This window comes from Myxocyprinus asiaticus, chromosome 9 (assembly GCF_019703515.2).
Source record: "Myxocyprinus asiaticus isolate MX2 ecotype Aquarium Trade chromosome 9, UBuf_Myxa_2, whole genome shotgun sequence".
Lineage (NCBI taxonomy): Eukaryota > Metazoa > Chordata > Actinopteri > Cypriniformes > Catostomidae > Myxocyprinus > Myxocyprinus asiaticus.
The window spans coordinates 49,018,663-49,040,446 of record NC_059352.1 but is presented as its reverse complement, the minus strand read 5'-3'; the positions used below and the strand labels follow the sequence as shown (position 1 = coordinate 49,040,446).

At 38.3% G+C, this 21,784-nt stretch overlaps 1 protein-coding gene across 1 annotated transcript in view; it reads left to right on the top strand.

Annotated features, from left to right (window-relative positions):
- Window positions 1–21,784, top strand: part of LOC127445891 (receptor-type tyrosine-protein phosphatase F-like) — a 346,333-nt gene that overhangs the window by 219,675 nt on the left and 104,874 nt on the right. Inside the window, exons 8-11 of the mRNA XM_051706359.1 lie at window positions 2,930–2,941; window positions 14,404–14,673; window positions 19,503–20,084; window positions 20,215–20,348. Of these exons, the coding sequence (XP_051562319.1) occupies window positions 2,930–2,941; window positions 14,404–14,673; window positions 19,503–20,084; window positions 20,215–20,348 (998 nt within the window). The remainder of the gene's footprint in view (window positions 1–2,929; window positions 2,942–14,403; window positions 14,674–19,502; window positions 20,085–20,214; window positions 20,349–21,784) is intronic.

Below are 21,784 nucleotides of genomic sequence, written 5' to 3'. Positions count from 1 at the left end.
CTTATACTTGAGTCTTGACACTAGCCGACTGGAAACTTTAAGAAACTTGATATTGCATTAAAATCATATTTACTATGTTGGTTAATTGTATTTCACCAACAAAATCAAATAGGGTATATTTTAAATATTTGATATATCGCTCAGCCCTATTAAGTAGGATATTTTTTTTTATGCTGTGTGGTGCTTTAGTTTGAATTTATAATATAACTGTCTAAACTCTACAGGTGTGTAAACTTCACTGACACTCACACAATCACACATTTAACAGATCTCTTCTGAACAGCATGTGTGGGCCTGTGTGTGTGTGTGTGTTTAGTGCACTTTATTTCCCTCTCTCTTTTACTCCAGTTTCTTTGTCTTTTGTCTTTGGGATGAAGTTTGTAAGGAGGTAGGTGTGTGTGTGTGTGTGTGTGTGTGTGCAGAATTTCTCTGTAACTCTGTATATAGGAAAGATCATTCCATAATTGCTTATCCTGATTTTATGTGAAAGCTGTGTACATTCACTCTCATTCCCATGTGCCTTACCACACTGAGACCCTCAAACACTATTGAGGGTCCTGCCTCATGCTTGTTTGTCATGAGTGTGTGTGTTTGTGTGTGTGTGTGTGTGTGTGTGTGTGTGTCTGTGCGTGCGGGCGTGCATGTGTTTGTAAATCTGTGAGGTTTAGACAAAAATAGACTGAAGTGAAGAGGGATTATATCAACTCAAAAAATTTCAACCAAAAATGACCATTCTGTCATTATTTGAAAGCGAATGTGCACAGGTGCTGTCGAGCTCCAAAAATGGCAGATTAGCACCATGAATGCTCCATAAAACTAGTAAATATAACTTGGGCTCTATATTCCAAGTCTTCTGAAGCCATACGATAGCTTAATTAAGAACAGAAAGACAGTTTAATCATTGTTCACTCATAATCTTCTCCTTTACCAGGGTTCCCGCGGGTCCTTAAAAAGTCTTAACATGTCTTAAATTCAGTTTTCTAAAATTTAAGGTCATAAAAAGTCTTAAATATCATAAATGGTATAACAAAAGTCTTAATTACCTTTTAAATAGGTTCTATATGTGGGGTTGTAAAGACAAGAATGGCGATATGGCCGTAATGTGATTTATAAAGTTTGAAAGGGTACAATTTAATTTAATAAACAAATCGTCTGCATGTGCGGCAGGCTTCAAAGTGAAAAGCATGTGGGGAATTCGAGATTCAATGTTTCCTGTGGCTTTAGAGCATTTCACAATAAATTAATACTGAACATTTGTGCCAAGCGATTGCTGATTATCTACTGTTGATGAATTATGTCAGTGTTTACTTTAAAGTGTTTGTATTGTAATACCTTGTAGATTAACGTAAGAGTGCATATTTTATTTTCCTTATCTCTTTGAATGAGCAGCTGGAAGCAGTGAAGCACAGCCATTTCAAAATAAAAGTCCCCAGTGTATTACAGGATTGCATATAGTTAAAAGTCCTACGTTTTGCACAGTTTTTATTTTATTTTTTTATTTTTATTTTTATTTTATTTTTATTCTTCCATTTCTGGTTATTGGTATTTTGGTTGCACAATAATCTGCTTCTGGGATTTCATTCAATTTGGACTCTTGTAGCCTCTGTTTGGGCCACTCTGTCACATTTTTTAACACATTCAATATATTGATTTTAAAAACTATAATCATAAGTTTATGATTATAAGTTATTTTATTGTAATTTGCACAGATCACACATGATAGAAACTAAGCATTAAATACATTTGTTTTACACATTACTATCGTATCAGCAAAATCCAGTATCGGTCAACCCCTAATTCATATGTTTTGATTTATTGGTACATATACCAATTTTAATATGATGTGTATATACATGTGGAAAACATGTCTTGAGTATTTTAAACTTGCAGATACACTGTTTAGCTGATAATCTGTGTTACAAGTTCTAAGGCCTTTTTAAATGTGTGTCCCAGCCTGTTTAATGAGAAAAAATTTGTGATATGTGATTTGTGTGGGTTTGCTATGTGTGGGCATATTAATTGTAGTTGTTCAGGTCTTAAAATGTCTTATATTTGATTTGAAAAACTCTGTAGCAACCCTGTTTACAGAAGCTCTAAAATCTAATTTATCCAATACATTGCACCATGTTTGACATCAGTGGCATTTCTATTGGTTCTCACATGTGCCAGTTTCAATAAGAGGAAGTTGTTTCACTGAGTAACAGTTTTAATTGGTCTGTTCCTCACACCAAGCTATAGTGCCTGCAATCAATACAGATTTCCAGATTCAATTCTGATTCACAAGCTCTCGATTTAATTCCGATACAGAGTAACAAATTACAAGCAATTAAACAAAACTATAAAACAAATCTTTATTTTATTTATTTTTTTTAATTAAGCCATACAAAGCTATCATATGACTTCAGAAGACTTTTAATTAAGCACAAATCTTATGGACTACTTTAATGGTTTTAAAGTATTTTTGGAGCTTGAGGACTGTAGTGACTACTTTTGTGTTCCACAGAAAAAAATGTAATAACAGCATAAGGGTTTGAAACAACACGAAGGTGAGTAAATAATGACAGAATTTAAATTTTTGGAAAAAACTATTCTTATATAAATGTGTGTTTCCAGACACTGTTGTGTACTGATTAAACATCAGGCGTAAGCAGCCATTAAAGACATTATTATTTATAATACTGGAAGTTTACGCATAGTAATCTACATGTAAGGATGAATGTGAGTGTGCGGTTCACGTGTTTATTGATGCTCTCTGTCATTGTCTTCATGTTCTCGTCTCATGTCTCTTTATGGATAAACAGAATACTTGCCTGTTTTACTCTCTCTGTTTCTCCTTGTCTTCCTCCTCCTCCACCTCTTCTCTTTTGTTTCCCTTCCTTCATCTTCATCACACCCTGCCATCCAAAATCAATCCACTCCTCAATCTCAGACCAGCGGGAAGGTGCGTTCTTTTCACTCTCTCTCCTCATACGGGGGTCGGCGGATGAAGTCATCGTCCGCCCTGTTGTGTGCCAGTCTCTCTGGAGCTCTGCTTTACCTCAATCTCTGACACTGTCCTCCCCACCTGCCTGTCAATGATCTACAAAATCATGCATGCTGCTGGCTGCGTTGCTGCATTACATATCAGCTTGGACTTTTTCATCAATGTTGCATGTCTTTGGACTCTGGACATTTTTGTTGTCTCAAAACTTTTTTTTTCTTTTGTCAGACTGATCTCACAGTGAATTCACCGACACTGGGTCACAAGTTCTTCAGCTGAAGTCGCTCTGTACTTACCAAAATTTGAAGCACTGCCCCCAGTGACCGAAGCTGGAAGTGTTGTTGAACGTATTTTCTGGGTGAAATGTCCACAGAGTGGCCTCAAACGCGAGTTGTATTTTTAGTTGTAAATGATGTAATACAGTCAACAGGAATGCATATTTTATTAACTCCACCCTCTAACCCAAACCCCAACCCTAAACCTAACCCGTCAGTGCAGTACAAACGTAATTTAAGAGCGAAAATACAACCTCCGAAACACGCTTATCATTGTGTATGTGAATGCGATTACTTTTAAAAAAAAAAAATAATTTTATAGAACCAGAACCTTTGACACATAACACTAGACTATAAAGGTAAACGCATTATAATATTATGCAAACATGTCTAATGAGATATGGCGCTTGTCAGTAACTCGGCTGAACATGTTAATTTCCTATGTGATCAGGAAGAGTCCTAGCTCACAATATTAAGGTCCTTTTAGTTTGTTTTCACACTTGTTTTGGTTGCTAGGTCCGAATCGGAGTTAGATTCATGATATTATTTGGCTCCACAATTGGGTACCGCCATAAACACTAGCGGCTAGTTGTACACTGTAGCTACGCTGCAGAAAATCAAAATTATTATTGTTCTTAATCAGTATTTTCAGTACATAAAAATGTCTATACATCCTTAAAACAAGATCAGTTTACTTGAAACACAAAATTATTTGGCATATTAAGTAGGGCTGTCAATCGATTACAATTTTTAATTGAATTAATTACATGGTGTGATGATTAATTAATCAAATTAATCGCAATTAATCACATACATAAATATTTGCTGAGAAAGCCCCTCATATAACAATATATAATATATAATGATGAAATAATTATAAATAGTTATATTTAAATAATGACAAATAATATAGATCCAATGTATTGTTTATTTGCATATTATTGAACATAAGCCAATCATTGGTCTACAGTTCACAGCAATCCATTTTGCAATTGAATTTGTAAGCCAGCCCAAGATTTATTATGAGGGCTTGTTTAAGGACGCATCAATGTACACCTGCATGAGATGGACGCTTTTGGAGCGTCTCACTTTGGTTGCGTCGCATCATAAACATGGCATTTTTAAGTCACTGTGTCTAGTTAAACGTAGTTTAATACTTTGAAAAACACGTCTTGAGATTTATGCTCCATCAAGTGTTTGAATGCAAGAACGTGTTCTGATCTTGTGCTGTCTGCTAAAGGGTTGGTTTGTTCTCTGTATAAGCTGCGTGTTGCCTATTCAGCTGAAGTTTCGCTTACTGTCCCCTGGAGAAAACAGGTGGTACTACAAGCTTGAATTGCTCAGGAATCTTCCTTATTACAGTCCGGTGACATGATTAATTGCAATAATTTTTTAACACGTTATTTTTTATATAATTAATTGCACTGAATTAACGCATTAAATCGACAGCCCTAATATTAAGACAAGATACTGTATATTAAGAGATGTATTGTCTTGATATACTAGCTCTTAATTAAGTTTATTTTTCTCGTATTTCTTTTTCTTGTTTTAAGCATAAACCTCACTAAATTGTGTTAGATTTATGCTTAAAACAAGAAAAATGGAGCAGTAAAATAAATAAGCGCAATTCAGGATATATTTTCTGAAAATTTAAACCAGCGCTTGCACCTGTCTTTTGCGGATGTATTATAAGAGATGCAAAGAATGCAAGCTGCTCACTGAAACAATTTTTGCAATGTGAAATGTTTTATACTATTATTAGTCATCAGTAGCTGTTCACTTTTATACCAATTGACCCTTTGCTAAGCCCTGACTTAAAATAATTTCTGACCAATCCTGTCTTAGCAACTGTTGCCGGGGCTGCCATTACTCTGACACGCTTTTGCTATTTTTCCAATAAGAGCCTATGGGAGTAATGTGTGCTTGAGTAGTTTTAAGCGGGATCTTATCAAAATGATCTAAAACATGATATTGCTGGGCCACTTGTAATAGTGACATGAGGTACCTAGAAAGGGTACATGCAGTTTTTTTTTTTATTATTTTTTTTTTTATTTGATTTTCTCCCCTTTTCTTCCCAATTTGGCATGCCCAATTCCCAATGCGCTCTAAGTCCTTGTGGTGGTGTAGTGACTCGCCTCAATCTGGGTGGCAGAGGATAAATCTCAGTTGCCTCTGTGTCTGAGACCGTCAATCTGCACATTTTATCATGTGGCTTGTTGAGTGTGTTGCTATTCTCTGCAGTATCCACACACAACTCACCATGCGCCCCACTGAGAGCGAGAACCACATTATGGCGACCACAGGGAGGTTACCCTATGTGGCTCTACCCTCCCTAGCAACCAGGCCAATTGGTTGCTTAGGAAGCCTGACTGGAGTCACTCAGCATGCCTTGGATTCGAACTCGTGACTCCAGGTGTGGTAGTCAGTGTCTTTACTCGCTGAGCTACCCAGGCCCCATGTTTTTCTTTCTTTTTAAAAAAAATCCTTAAATACATATTGAGAAGAGCATATTATGGATTAAACTGTGTCAGTCCTCATTCTCAAATGAACATGAATAACATCAGCGAGGACACCTACATTTCCTCCAAGGTAAATTAAAGCTAATAACAGAATGTTAAATAATTTATGTATTGAGTCATGTAATAGTAAACGTTATAGTAAATAAACAGTTCACAACATCAAAATGAGTGTGTTATGAGACGTTATAAGTAGCTCTGTTCACTTGCATTAATGTTATCAGGTGTGCAGTTGCTATCAAATGATGCTTTTCTCTTTTCAAATGACTGTGATAATCGTTTTACTTTATTCTGATTCACAGTCTCCACAGTTTTCAGTCAAATGAATGTGTAATTTAACGATTTCTATTATCACTCATTATCACTCTTCATTCCAGCCCACTTAAGAATATTCCGTTTATGAAAATATTTAGCAAAAAAATGCACTGTTCACGGCAATCTCCTATTCATTCCTACGGCGAGTTCTGAAGAGCTTATCAGAGCGAGCGACCGTAACCAAAGGGGGCTGAGCTTAGCGAAGGGTCAATTGCAAACCATCCTGGAGTCCACATGAACCGTACCCGAGACTCCCTTTTTCAAACAAGTGCGCATGTGAGTTTGATTCATTGTATGAATTTTCTCTGAAGTGCGATACATTTACGTCATCAATGCACCACTGGGAGTACTAGCGGCAGCTGTTTACCACTGTAGCTAGAAGGCAAGGTATGCGTCGAAAAGCAGCAATGAGAAATGCATTATGCTATTACGCAGATTAAATGTCATCAGTAGTGGATCAATCCACAAATTAGGCCACATTTATTTCATACCAATTGTGAATTGTACTGTAGCCCAAATGTATCATTCCCTAGACTCTGTGCGGTTTGTTAGGGCACACCCATGTTCAAGAAAATTGAGAAGCATTCACTCCAACCAAATGAACCAAACTCTGACGTCAAATGTATTCTGCACCAAAAGCTCTTGTGTGAAAATGTCCTTAAAGATTTCCATCCAACTTGTTTCATATCTGTGTCATCTTGTTAGTTAGATGCTTTAAGAGAGCATGGAGTTCTTCTTTCACGTGCTCTTGTTTTGAGGAGGAATTTGGGCATTTTATGCAGTGTAGGCTACAAAAACAGAGCAGAGCAGCATAATTCTCTCTAAATCAACAGGGTACCATCATTCAAAGTGTGAACATAGAGGTCAAAGAACAAAGAGCTTAGCGGATCAGACCTGTTTATAAAGCAGTTCAAATTTTAAAAAAAGGCAACAATGCCGTTCCTATTCTGCTCCCGCATCAGAGGGGCTGTTCTGTTATCCCAGTTAACTGCCAGAAAGCCTTTTGAGTTCTGAAGTGTTTAAGCCGGCTAAAGCAGCTTTGATTTGTTTATTTTGGGATCAGCCATTTGGTGAAGACTTCCGACATTGAGAACAATACAAACAGAGAGCAAATATGACGACAGAAAGCAAAGGAGGTTTTTCCTCCCAATGTTTTTGTTTTGTGTTAAGGCGCGACGTTATCCCTCTAAAGAAACCCAAAATGGTTGAACCCGGGCATCTGTTTTCCACAGATGAAGTACACAATGTCCTCTTCACATCACAATAGCACCAAAACAAGCTGTTACATTTAGACAAGGACATAGGGTGACATTGATGAATTGGCCTTTTCTCTTTGTAACGTGAAAACTTGTTTAGGGAAATAAAAACAACATGCTGTCAAAGAAAATTGGTCTTTCAGTGCTTACTCTAAAAACTATAAACACTCTTAAAATAAAGGTGCCTATTAGGACCACAAAGGCTTTTAACTGTCAGATAACTATTTTATGATGTAATTACTTCTATTGGAGAATATTTTAATGCTCCACAATTAACTTTGTGGGTGAATCTCATGGAAATGTGATTAACAAATAAAGAAAAAAACAAATAAGAAATTGCCATTATTTTCATGACAATCAAGCACATTTCCCCAAAAAATTCTCATTACTGCAATATAATAAAAAAAAAAATAAAAAAAATAAGATCATGCTCACTATGCAACACAACAATGGAAATCATCCTGTTTGAAAATAAAATTATATTTTTAATTAATTAATTAATTTATTTATTTATTTTAATCAACATACAACATAAATCAGATTCAGTAAAACAAATACTACAATAATTTGCAAATCAATTGGACGTTTTTAGATGTACTTTACTATGTAAATAATATATCATACTTTTTATAGCATTACTGCAATAAGAAATTTGATTCTTTGCACATTAAAGTAATGAGAATTGGTATGTGCTTAAATGCATATTCTGGTTTCAATACAAGTTAAGCTCAACTGACAGCATTTGCGGCATAATATTGATTACCACAAAAATGTATTTCGACTCATCCCTCCTTTTCTTTAAAAGAAGCAAAAATCGAGGTTACTGTGAGACACTTACAATGGAAGTGGATGGGGTCAATTTTTGGAGGGTGTAAAGAAATGTGAAGCTTATAATTTTATAAAAGCACTTACATTACTTATTTTAAAACTCATGTATTCTTTGAGCTGTGAAATTGTTTAAATCATAATTTTTACAGTCTTTTTAGGGTCTTAGGATTTGTTGACAATACATCGTCATGGCAACAAAGTTGTAAAATTGGCTATAATTTTACACTAAAATCATGTTAACACACATATTGTTTATGACTTGTGTCTATATTTTTGAAACAGTCCACTTCCATTGCTTTTTTTTTAAGAAAAGTTGGGGCATGTCAAAATCAATTTTTGTGGTAATCAATATTATGCCACAAATGCTGTCGATTGAACTTAATTTGTATTGAACCCATAATATTTATTTTATTGGCATAAAAAAAAAAAAAAAAATTCACAGTTGAAACAAAAGCTAACTGATCCTAAAAATACGCTTTTTTTTTTACCTGCTTCTTTTATATATACAGTATATACACACACCAATGTGCCATAACATTATGACCACTCACAGGTGAAGCGAATAACACTGATCATCTCCTAACAAGGCCACATGTCAAGATCTGGGTAGATTAGATGGTAAGCAAACAATTAGTTCTCGTAGTCAACGTGTTGAATGCAGGAGAAATGGGCAGGATTAAAGACTTGAGCGACTTTGACAAGGGCCAAATTGTAATGGCCAGATGACTGGGTCAGAGCATCTCTGAAACGGCAAGGCTTGTGGGGTGCTCCCAGTCAGCAGTGGTGAGTACCTGTCAGCAGTGGTCCGAGGAGGGACAAACCACAAACCGGCGACAGGGTGTTGGGCGCCCAAGGCTCATCGATGAGCGAGGACAACGAAGGTAATCCCATCTTGTCTGAACCAGCAGAAGGTCTACTGTGGCACAAGTCACAGAAAATTTTAATGATGGTTACGGGAGGAATGTGTCACAATACACAGTGTATCACAGCCTGCTGTGTATGGGGCTACAATGGGCACGAAAACGGCAGAACTGGACCTTGGAGCAGTGGAAGAAGGTCGCCTGGTCCGATAAGTCCTGTAAAAGTGAACAATCGTGAAATAGACTTTGAGCCTCGTTGTGATGGGACCACTAGGTGCCGCTCGTTCATAGACCGCAGAGAGTGAGTTGGAGCATAGACCTGTAGAAGTGAACTGAAGTAAGTGGGTGTGGTTCCATTGGCTGTCCTGTATGTCAAAGTCAAAGCCTTGAATTTGATGCGGGCAGCTACAGGTAGCCAGTGGAGTGAAATCAAGAGTGGAGTGACATGAGCCCTTTTGAGCTGATTGAAGACCAGATGCGCTGCTGCAACCTGGGCCATCTGCAGTGGCTTAATTGTGTTAGCTGGAAGGCCTGGGACATGTTAACCCATATTAGGCAGGTGGTCATAATGTTTTGGCTCAACAATGTATATTCACCCTTTTAACTCTCTAGTCACTTGGAAACCATCTATGTCCTGGTGCTTTAAAGAACCCAGAAACCAGTAAACTTATCTGAAGAACCTAATATGTAATATCAAGTACTTTCAAAGAACCATATTGCCAACTCAGAAACCCTATGTAGTCAAAAATGGTTCACGATATATTTTCTAAATCTGATGTGTTGTAAAGATCCATTGAATAACCTTTATTTTGAATATGTAGTAGAGACAGGAATGGGTTAACATGTCCCAGGTTTTTGGCCGGCACTCCCACCTCTATGCCAATGATCTGTTCAAGTCTTCATGTCTTAACACATTCTTCTATCTCTGTGGCCTGAGGCGAGATATCTTCAGCTCTGTTGTTCTTTAGTCTCTCACACTGGCACCTGCACAGCACAGATGAGACATTCCAACATTCAGAATCTCTGTAGTCTTCGTATTTGACCTCTCTTGTCAATTATAGAGAGCACTCACTCATGTCACCATCTGTCGAAGGAGTTCACACAGGGTCCATTTTGTCACTCATAGCATGAAATATTAAATGAGCCAGCCTTAGACTCTTGGTGAAACTGCACCTGTCGCAAAAATGTGAAGAAGCATTGTGATTTTATTCCTTATTTTTTGTTTCAGTGGCATAATGAGAGAAAAACTACATATACATGCAGTATATCCAACGCCACATGGAGTTTTGGAGAAAAATAACCCTTTAGGCATCCAACTAAAGTTGTCATTGTAAATATTCCAGTTTAGTAAGAAGATTCTTAAGTTGTTAAAGTTTTTTATTTTTTATTTTTTTAGTACACATCGTTTGTATAACTGTGATTTGATTTCATGTCATCTTACATCAGCGAGATTATCTTTCCTGCAGTTTGTTTTAAACAACTTGGCCTCATGGAAACCTGTTACCTGTTAAAATAATTGGTGGTGAAATGAACATTAGAATAGAATAGAACATTAGTGCTAAAACAGCGACTTTTATTCACTTTCACACAAATCACAAGTATAACTGCAGATTATCAGTTCAAAAATACTTTTTGCCCTGTTCCTTACACAAAACAATCTATGACATCTAAATACTTTTACTATAGCACATGACTTGTAAGGCAATACATTTACAAGCATTTTCATTTTTCATGCACGCTTTGCTTTTTCTGACACTATCGGTTAGGTTTAGGTTTAAGGTTTAGGGTAGGGAGGTCGGTTTTGTTGATTTAAAAATCCATAGAGCATTAACCTTAAAAACCTCATCTGTTTGGGAGAACATTGAAATCGCTTTTAGCAACACACAGTGGACATTTCACATCGGAACTGCCACTAGACATGTAATGAACCACATAATATACTTTTGCTATAATGTCACCACAGTCACGTTTGGAACGTAGTTCCAAATAAAGTTGCAAGTCCATTCGTGAGTACGTTTTATTACATTTTTACCAGCATTTGGTGCTTGGCAAGTGTTAATTTTGGACTTTGAGTTCACATTTCTTTTTTGGCTTATTTACTCTCCAGTATTTAAATGGGTAAAGTATGTAAAGTACAGCTTGAACATTTACTAGTTTTCTATATTAGACTAGAAGACTTATAACACATTGCAAGAACTTGGTGCTCCAGAAATCGTTTGAATGTAGTCTCCAGCCATGGAAGCAGAAATATTGGCAGCATCAGCACTTGTTTTGCTTCGCTTGCTGTGGAATCCCTCTCTGATCACAGCTTGTTTTAGAGAGAAATCTAATCATGATCTTTTTCAATTGATCAGACAAAAGCTGAAACTGGACTCTTTGCGCTACTTCGTACATTATTTGATTTATTTGTATGGATTATTTATTTATTTATTTTACATTTATTAGTTGTTTTATTCTATTGGTCACACATGCATGCTCTGTTGACTATCGCTGATGTAACCAATGTGCTTCTCTACTTCATGCTTGCACGGCTATTGTGTGTGTGTGCATATGAGATCACTTGTTTATTGAATGCACCCCAGCATCTTCCAAATTATGCACCAATCCTCCTTATTAGAAGCCTGCAGCTCAAATCTCTTTCTCTCTCTCCCTTCAGATTGCATGCATGTGTTTGTCTGCACGACTAACTGCAAGCTTTCATTGCTGTTAACACTCCCAACAATACTTCTCACGAAATCAGTGAATAAAGTCAGTTCCACCCATCATCTAACCTCACCACCGCAGCTACTGGCATCACCCACTCATGCCGGTCCGTCTTAACTAGCCAGCAGAGACTTCTCAAACTTTCTTAACAACCTCTAACTGAGTGAAACTCTCGCCATCATGTCGTAACCATCTCTCATGTCCATGGGTAACATCATCCTGTCTATGTACAGTGACTAACGTGGATTAATGTGATCTCTCTCTCATACTTTACACCTGCAGGCCTTTCTACCCAACTAACAAACCTAGTCCCAAACTCTGTGATTATCTCTCAATAATGACAATCAGTCCAGCCACCTCTGGCTACGGCCAGTACAGATCACAAACACAAGCCTTATTTGCTCAGTGTTTACCTGACTAGAGTGAAGCACACACAATACATTTTGATTTACTTTACCTGAACTTTAGCACTATATCCTAATTGAATTAAAGGTGAGAATAAAGGCTTATTTTTACAAATATTTTATTAAAAGGAAGGCAGAGCAACAATGTAGGCTTGTTTGAAATATAAAGTGCCTCACCTTGAAAGTAGACAAGAGTAGCTGTGCTAAGTGCTAAGCTGTGTTGTCAGTCATTCGTGTAACATGAAATCTCAATCAACAAAAATGTTGCTCCATGTATTTGCATATGAAACTGTGATTTTCTCACTTTATTTAGTATATCACTTTCATTGAGGACAGACAAATTACTTGAGGTTGGAAACTTGTTGCATCACATTTGGTTTGGACATAATGTTAAGTCCAAAGTATACTTCAGTCAAATGCGGACGCGTGATGCAAATTTCGTCATCAACAGGGTGCTCGAGCACTGAGCACGTGCTGTCTGATTTTTGTACTCTGAACAAACAGTATGCAAGAAGGTATAGCTGCAGGCTGGAGATCTCCAAATGGGGGTGGAATCTCCAAAAGAGAGTGGAATTACTCCAGAATGGAGGCAGAGTTACTCCAAAAGGGGGTTGCACCAACTCCAAAAGAGGGTGGGGTCACTCCAAAAGGGGGTTGCGCCAACTCCAAAAGAGGGCGGGAATATTCCAGAATGGGGGCGGGTTTACTCCAAAAAGGAGTTGCGCCAACTCCAAAAGAGGGCGGGGATATTCCAGAATGGGGGCAGGGTTACTCCAAAAGGGAGTTGCACCTACTCCAAAAGAGGGAGTGGTTACTATAGCATGGGGCAGAGTTACTCCAAAAGGGGGTTGTGCCAACTCCAAAAGACCGTTGGTCGTTCAAATTTCCCCCATTCATTTTAATAGAAGTTGCCCGTCTCTGCTAAATAATCTTTGACTGTACTAAGCGTTCACGTCAAAATCGAAGTACACTTTGTGCTTTATGGATAGTTTGCCGTATTTTTTTCATATAGCTTGTTAAAGATTAGTGACAACATTGCCAACTCGCTGCTCTAAACAGATGCAATTAGATGCCGCTGATGATGCAGAAATAGATCATTGTATCCGAATAACACATTTAAGAAGAGACAGATGGCTGGAACATATTGTTGGAGTTCTGGTAGTAGCTAGCGCTCTACTTTCCAAAACTGCATTCAAGTCAAATAAATACTGAGCACATCTAATTATTTAGCCCCATACTTTCCTGATTTATCCACAATCATTTCCTCTGTCTGGAAATGAGCAGGTAATGAGAAGGAAATGAACAGGTAATATTCCGATTTGGAAGTGAGACTTGTTTATCCGTGTTTTTACTGTGAAATATAAGTAGACGTCTGGCTACAGAATGCCTCTATTAAACTCAGCTGCCATCTGAAAACAATTCCACTTTTATATGGAGAGGCATTATAAAAGATCGGTTTATTAGAGATCTCTCTGTGGACACCCTGAGAAGACTGCTTGCCAATGAACTCTGTGAGAAAATGGCATTTATTAACAGAAACTGCAGACACACAGTGAAATATGATGGTTTAGCTTTGACGGCACACAAACAAAAAGTGACAATCAGACTCTTCTACCACAATAAGATGCTATTCTTCGTCTATTTTAGATTAATTTAGTCCATAAAGCTAATTTTTTTCAGTACTGATTTTGATAGATTTTTTACATTGGAAAATGTGTTTTATAGTTTTATTAATGGCAGAATTAATCATAGCAGTCGTAGCAATCTTAAAGGCATTGTGACAGGAACCTTATTGTAGAAAAAGGAGTGTAGAAAACAATCAAACCTTAAAGACCTGAGCAATACTGAAGGTCTAAAGCTGAAACAATGTTTTTGTAACCAGTCTTGCTTTAAGACACTTACCGTGTATTTGTAATGCCAACTAAATGCTGAGTAAAGTTGGTTATATTACGTTGAAAAGCCTGTCAGCACTTTGGAAGAAATTGAATTTAATGAGACTATAAGGAGACTCCACGACTTCTGTGCCCGAGCCAGAAAAGAGATTCATTTACTGTTAAAAACAGACATTTATATGTTGAATGTTTTGAATATAAGGTCTCTTAGCATTTTGTTAGTTTGGAATTTGTCTGTTCAGATTGATCAGTGAGATAACTCTGAAAGCTAATTCATATCTAATAGCTCTCATATTTACAATACAAATAACTTGCACAAAGGTCCCACATCCTTCATCTATATTCTGTTAACATTATCTGCACTCCTTCAACAGTCCGGCGAGTTCCGCCACGTTTCTCAATCCCTCCAACCAATCACGAGGTGATGCCGGGCGGCAGTGTTAACCTCACCTGTGTGGCAGTGGGTGCCCCTATGCCCTATGTCAAGTGGATGAAGGGAGAAATGGAATTAACCAAGGAAGAGGAGATGCCAGTTGGCCGAAACGTGTTGGAGCTGACCAACATCCGCCAAACGGCAAACTACACCTGTGTGGCTATTTCCTCTTTGGGCATGATCGACACCACAGCTCAGATCACAGTCAAAGGTAAGAGACCTCCAACACAAGGACCCGTAGATACAATAATCTACTTTAAGTTTGTAATTTTCAGCTCCAGATGTGACTTAATTAAGTAGAGAGTGTTGCTTGAAGAGCACAAAAGTCATATTTAAGTATAATTAAATATACATTCGTAGGAAGTAACTCCAGAAAAAAAAAAGAGTCACAAAAATAAACCATGAGAGAAATACTCAAGTAAAAGTTTTAAAGTAACTGTTATTGCACTTAAATATGAAAAGTACAAGTAAATAGCATAATGTATGGCAAGAGTTATTAATTCAAGAACTGTTCCGACCAATTCAGTTAGTGAGTTTTTAATTAAAGAACTAGTTTGACCAATTCTGTGAGTGAGTCAGTTTAAATTCAAAAGCTGTTCTGACCAAGGGGGCCTGGGTAGCTCAGTGGTAAAGATGCTGGCTACCATCCCTGGGGTTCGCTAGTTTGAATCCCAGGGTGTGCTGAGTGACTCCAGCCAGGTCTCCTAAGCAACCAAATTGGCCTGGTTGCTAGGGAGGGTAGAGTCACATGGGGTAACCTCCTCGTGGCACTATAATGTGGTCCGTTCTCGGTGGGGTGTGTGGTGAGTTGAGCGTGGATGCCACGGTGCTATGTCTCCATGGCAACGCGCTCAACAAGCCATGTGATAAGATGTGCAGGTTGACGATCTCAGACGCGGAGGCAGCGGATTGAGGCAAATCACTACATGACCACGAGGACTTAAAAGCACATTGGGAATTGGGCATTCCAAATTGGGAGAAAAAGGGGAAAAAATCCACAAAAATAGAAACTGTTCCGACCAATTCAGTTAGTAAATGAGTTGTTAACTCAAAAACTGTTTCAATCAATTCAGTGAGTTAATAACTTAAGAACCATTCTGACCAGGGGGCCTGGGTAGCTCAGCGAGTAAAGATACTGACTACCACCCCTGGAGTCACGAGCTCAAATCCAGGACATGCTGAGTGACTCCAGCCATGTCTCCCAAGCAGCCAAATTGGCCCAGAGTCACATGGGGTAACCTCCTTGTGGTCACTATAATGTGATTCTCGCTCTCGGCGGGGCACGTGGTGAGTTGTGCATGGATGCCACGGAGAATAGTGTGAAGCCTCCATACGTGCTATATCTCTGCGGTAACGTGCTCAACAAGCCACGTGATAAGATGCGCAGATTGATGGTCTCAGACGCGGAGGCAACTATTTTGATCGATTCAGTGAGTGAGTCAGTTATAAACTCAAAAACGGTTCCAACCGATTAAGTGAGTAAATGAGTTGTAAATTAAAAAACTGATTCAATCACTGATTCAGTGAGTGGGTTATTAATTAATTGTTCAGATCAATTTAGTGAGTTATTAACTCAAGAACTGCCGTTCAGTTAGTGAACGAGTTGTTAACTCAAGAACTGTTCAGACGTTTTAGTGAAAAACTCTCATTCACTCAATGAATCGGTTAAAACAGTTTTTGAGTTCTTTGAGTAAATGAGCTGTTCCAGTTGATTCCGTGAGTGCGAGAGTTGTTTTGTCAAGAACTGCACCAACTGGTTAAGTGTGTGAGTTAATAAAGAACTGTTCCGACGGATTCTGTGAGTGAGTGAGTTGTTTGGTCGAGAACTGCACCAAAAGAATTAGTGAGTATGTGAGTTGTCTGACCGATTGAGATTAAAATTATTTCGATTTAGACTGATTCACTAGCTGGTTAGACCAAATCATTGAAAAACACCAACTCAAAATAACAATTTGTTCATCAATCAGACATTGCTTTCACAGAGCCAATTATGCAGCATACATTTGCAGTTGCAAATTTAGCGAAAGGGGCTGGTAAAATGCATTAGAGTAAAAATATTCATTTAAAAATGTAGTGAGGTCAACAGAAACATTTAAACTTAAAATAGCAATATTAAAATGAAATACTTACCCAAAAAAAAGTGATCCCTCTCTCTACAGCTAACGATCCGATATCTGTTGTGTATTTAAAGTGTGTGATTATCTAGACAGTAATAAACAAAGTTGCTCTAATCAGATTGGACACAGGACCTATAAATGGTGAGAGAAAAGTCTCATCAATAACACACTCATGGGGATTCCCAGTGACCCCGACAGACAGTGCATGCAATCACCTCATCAATGTTTCATCAGAGCTGAAATGCGATGGGGAGGGCACTCTCCTCCTCTTTTCTGCCTCAACAGAGCGAACAAACTCTCTGAGCTTCAAATCTTCATTACGGATTATTTTTAGGCTTGCCTCACGATATGGAATCCATTGAAAGCATTTAATTATTCCAGATTTATCATGTTAAACGCTAGCATGAGAGATTTGATAGTACTCTCAGTACCACTCGTCTATCAAATCCACAAACCGACTGAAGAATCAAAGATAATTTGAGCACAATTCAGTCAAAGTGAGTCGAGTTACAGCATTAGCATTGATCATTTCTGCACCTTGTTGAGTATATATGGCATTACAGTAGCTCTTTTCTCAGCTCACTGCTCTGCTCTGCCATTTTCCGTCATGCATTATCATGTTAGCTGAGGTTAATATCATATGTTCTGGGAATTTCTGGCCTATAGCAGCTTTAAGGCTTCTAAAGCCACACAGTCACAGGTTTTGATGTATTTTTCTATCCCTTTCCACACTACTGTGGCTCATTTAAGCTGATCTATTTGGACTCTGACAGCTGCCCGATCGCATATAGCGCTAAAGTTGTTCTGAGTCATTTTCAAAAGCAATTTTATTGCAATGTTGGCACTTTTCTGCTCGCCTGTGGAAATAGGGCAACTTAACCGCACTTGTCAAAGATACAGCGACAGATTAATGGTGATAACAGCAGTTACCATTAAGGAAAAACACATTTTGCTACATTTTATCTGCATTTTGGAAATATTCAGGGAAAAAATGGAGGGAAACATTTGATAGCATATTTGCCATCAAAATTGCTCCAAAGGCCCATGTTCAGTTGCATGAAATGTTTATGAACCCTTTGGAATTAGCTGTTTTCTGCATTAATTGGTCATAAAATGTGATCTCATCTTCATCAAAGTAACAAGTTTAGACAAACACAATGTGTTTAAGCTAAGAACACACAAACAGTTAATAATCTTTCATGTCTTTATTGAACACATCCCATTAATCATTCACAGAGCTGTGGAAAATGTAAATGAACCCTTGGATTTAGTAAATGGTTGATCCTCCTTGGCAGCAATAATTTCAAGCGTTTCCGGTAGCTGTGGATTAGACCTTGTGATGAGGAGGAGGGCGTGGCCGGGCCGTAATGACGGACGCCCGGCACTGAATCAGCCCAATCAGCTGGGAGAGGGATAAAGAGGAGCCAGGGCCGCCAGTTCGAGAGAGAGAGAAACGCATGCAGTCGCTGTGTGTGTGTGTGTGTGTGTGTGTGTGTGTGTGTGCCATTATGTTTCAGTTCTGCAATTTATGTTGTAATTAAAGTCTTGTTGATTGTTAATCTGGTTCCTGCTTCCTCCTTTCCTGATAAACAAGAGGCTTGTCTGCCACAGACCTGCGCAACGTTCAGAAGGAATTTTGGACCATTCTTCCTTTCAGAACTGCTTCAGCTCAGCCATATTCTTAGGATGTCTGGTGTGAACGGCTCTCTTAAAGTCATTCCACAGCATCTTTGGGTTAAGGTCTGAGCTCTGACTGGGACACTCTTTTTCTTTTTTTCAAGCCATTCTGTAGTGGATTTACTTCAATGTTTAGGTTCCTTGTCCTGCTGCATCACCCGACTTCTATTGAGTTTCAGCTGGTGCACAGCCACTCTTACATTATCCTGTAGGATATCTTGATGAACTTGGGAATTCATTTTTCTCTCAATGATGGCAAGCGGTTCAGGCCCCGAAGAAGCAAAGCAGCCCTAAATCATGATGCTCCCTCCACCGTACTTCACCGTTTGGATGATGAGGTGCCCTTTTTACGCCATTCGTAGTGCTGCGTGTTCTTCCCAAAGAATTCAACGTTAGTTTCACCAGTCCGCAAAACATGTTCCCAGTAGCGTTGTGGAGTTTCAAGGCGGTCTTTGGCAAATTCAGGTGCGCAGCAATGTTTCCGTTAGAAAACAGCGGCTTCCTTCATGGTGTCCTGCCATGGACACCATGCCTGTTTAGTGTTTTCCGTATAGTAGACTCATGAACAGAGATGTTAACCAGTTCCAATGATTCCCTCAAGTCTTTAGCTGTCACTCTAAGATTCTTTTTTACCTCATTAAGCATTCTGCGGTGTGCCCTTTTAGTCACCTTGGCTGGACGACCCCTTCTATGGAGAGTACCCACAGTACTAAATCATCTCAATTTATAAACAATTTGTCTAACTGTGGACCGATGAATATGTAAGCTCTTCAAGATAACTTTGTAACTCTTTCCAGCTTTATGCAAAGCACCAATTCTTGATTATAGGTCTTCTGAGAACTCTTTTTTGCAAGGCATGGTCCAAGTCAGCAGATGCTTCTTGTGAATACCAAACTCAAAATGTCTGAGTGCTTTTTATAAATAAAGTAGCTCTAACCCACACCTCCAATCTCGTTTCATTAATTGGATGCCAGGTTTGCCAACTCCTGACTCTAATTAGCCTTTGTTGATGCCATTAGCCTAGGGGTTCACATTCTTTTTCCAACCTACACTGTGAATGTTTGAATGATTTATTAAATATGTACAAGAACAATACAATAATTTGTGTGTTATTGGTTAAAAACAGATTGTGTTTGTGCATTATCTTAACTTCAAACCAGATTTTAAGACAAATGTATGCATATATGCATTCTTTTTCTTGCCACTGCACATTTGTTTATCTTTTCGTCTCTCTGCCCTTTCTCAGCCTTGCCCCGATCTCCCACCTCTTTGATCGTCACGGAAACCACTGCCACCAGCGTGACTCTAACGTGGGATTCTGGTAACCCTGAACCCGTATCATACTATGTGATTCAGTACCGGGCCAAAGTCTCAGACAATGGTTTCCAGGAGGTTGATGGAGTGGCCTCCACTCGCTACAGCATCGGTGGCTTGAGCCCTTACTCTGAGTACGAATTCAGAGTCATGGCAGTCAATAACATTGGCCGCGGGCCGCCCAGCGGTACGGTGGAGACACGGACCAGCGAACAGGCCCCCTCGTCTCCTCCTTTACGGGTTCAGGCACGGATGCTGAGCGCCAGCACCATGTTGGTCCAGTGGGAACCTCCAGAGGAGCCCAACGGACAGATACGAGGATATCGAGTGTACTACACGTCTGATCTGCACTTGCCGCTCAGCACCTGGCAAAAACACAACACAGAGGACAGCAGCCTGACCACCATCTCTGGCCTGGTGCCGGACATCACATATGGCCTCCGCGTGCTGGCTTTCACATCTGTAGGAGATGGCCCACCATCAGACATTCTGCAGGTTAAAACACAGCAAGGAGGTGAGCTGTGTGATTTTATGTATAAAACGTTAGTGTAACATGTCCGTAGTTAACGTGAACTACATACTACTATTATACTACTAACTGTATAATAATAAATAGTAAGACAGAACTGCATTTCTGTCCACAGTCCCGGCCCAGCCAACCAGTTTTGAAGCAGAGGCAGAACTTGACACTCAGATCATGCTGTCATGGCTGTGGCCCGTCCAAGATCAGATCATCAAATATGAGCTCACATACTGGGAGGCCGACTCTGAAAACAAGGTACTTTTTTTCTTTACTGAATTTGCACTGTGAGTGGGTGGGTTAGTGCGGAAGAGCATATTTATATATATATTTATTTGGTTTTTTTATTTCATTTTTTATTTGTTGTTTACATGTTTTTGTTTACATGTTTCTTCTTTTTTTTTTTTTTTTCATATTGAGTTCAGTGTTTGTTATTGAAAAGGTAAGGTATTCAGCCCACAAGGGTTTCTAACCTCTCCTGCATATCTCTTTTCTATTTTGTATTCTTGCTTTTTTTTTTTTTTCATTGTTAAGATGCCAAATAAATAAATAAATCATGCAAAATTATGGTACGCAATTTTTTTGTATCCATTGAGTACCTTGATTACTGACAATACTGACATAACACAATGCGTTTGTCTTCACCTTCCATTTCTAGCATAATGAATGAACCAAAAATACAGTAGTATTAATTCAGCATAATGAGTAGCACACTACTGTTTGAACTATTCATTGTTGCATACTATTTATTGTTTACACTTTACAATAAGGTTGTGTACGTAAGCATTATTTAACGCAATAGTTGAAAACAATACTTCTACAGCATTTATTAATCTTGGTGAATGTTAGTCTCTGTATATTTTAATACATTTTTAGCTTTTAAAACGTTTAAAAGTTTAAAAGTTATTTATGAACATTAGTTAATGAATTATGAACTAACATGAATGAACATCAATGAACAATTTTATATTTATAAAAGTTTAGATTTAATAAATAAAAAATTAAAAAGCAGTATATTTACTGTATAGAAACAAACACTCCGCTGTGGCACTTCCGGGTTCTTTTGCAGCGGAGAAAAGAACTGCTGTGTATGGTGTTTCACTCAAATTGAGCTGAAAAATGCCCCAAAAGTGTTCTTTGTGGGGTTGAAACAGTGCATATCCTAATGATTATTGGAGATTTGGGCTTTGCATTTCTATCAGGATCGGTAGATTAGGATAAACTCAGGATTTGACATAATTAATGAGATTTTACGGATCACCGTCATTATTATCGCTCCTGCGCTAATGAGATCATGATGCTGCTGTTGGTGAAGTTGAACTTTTCACAAAGAAATCACACAAAATTGAATTGCAAACAGCTGTTTGTAATTTCCAAAGTGCAATTGCTGTGACAGACATGAGGTCAAATATGACCTAACGAAGACCTTATTTGAACAATACCCATGGAAGATCTAATGTCTCCACCATTGCGGCGCATAGGCTACTGTTTGTGAAAGGAAATGTGAATAAAAATAATGTCATACTGCTAAATTATGTCTTTGCATTTGTTCTGAATGCAGTAAGTAACAATTGTTCAATCAAAAACGGCTTAAATTAAGTTTGAACATGGAAGTTGATGAAATGTAAGTCAAACATTATTATTTACTGTATGTAGGTTAATAATTTAAGCAGTAAAGACATAAATTGTATGTC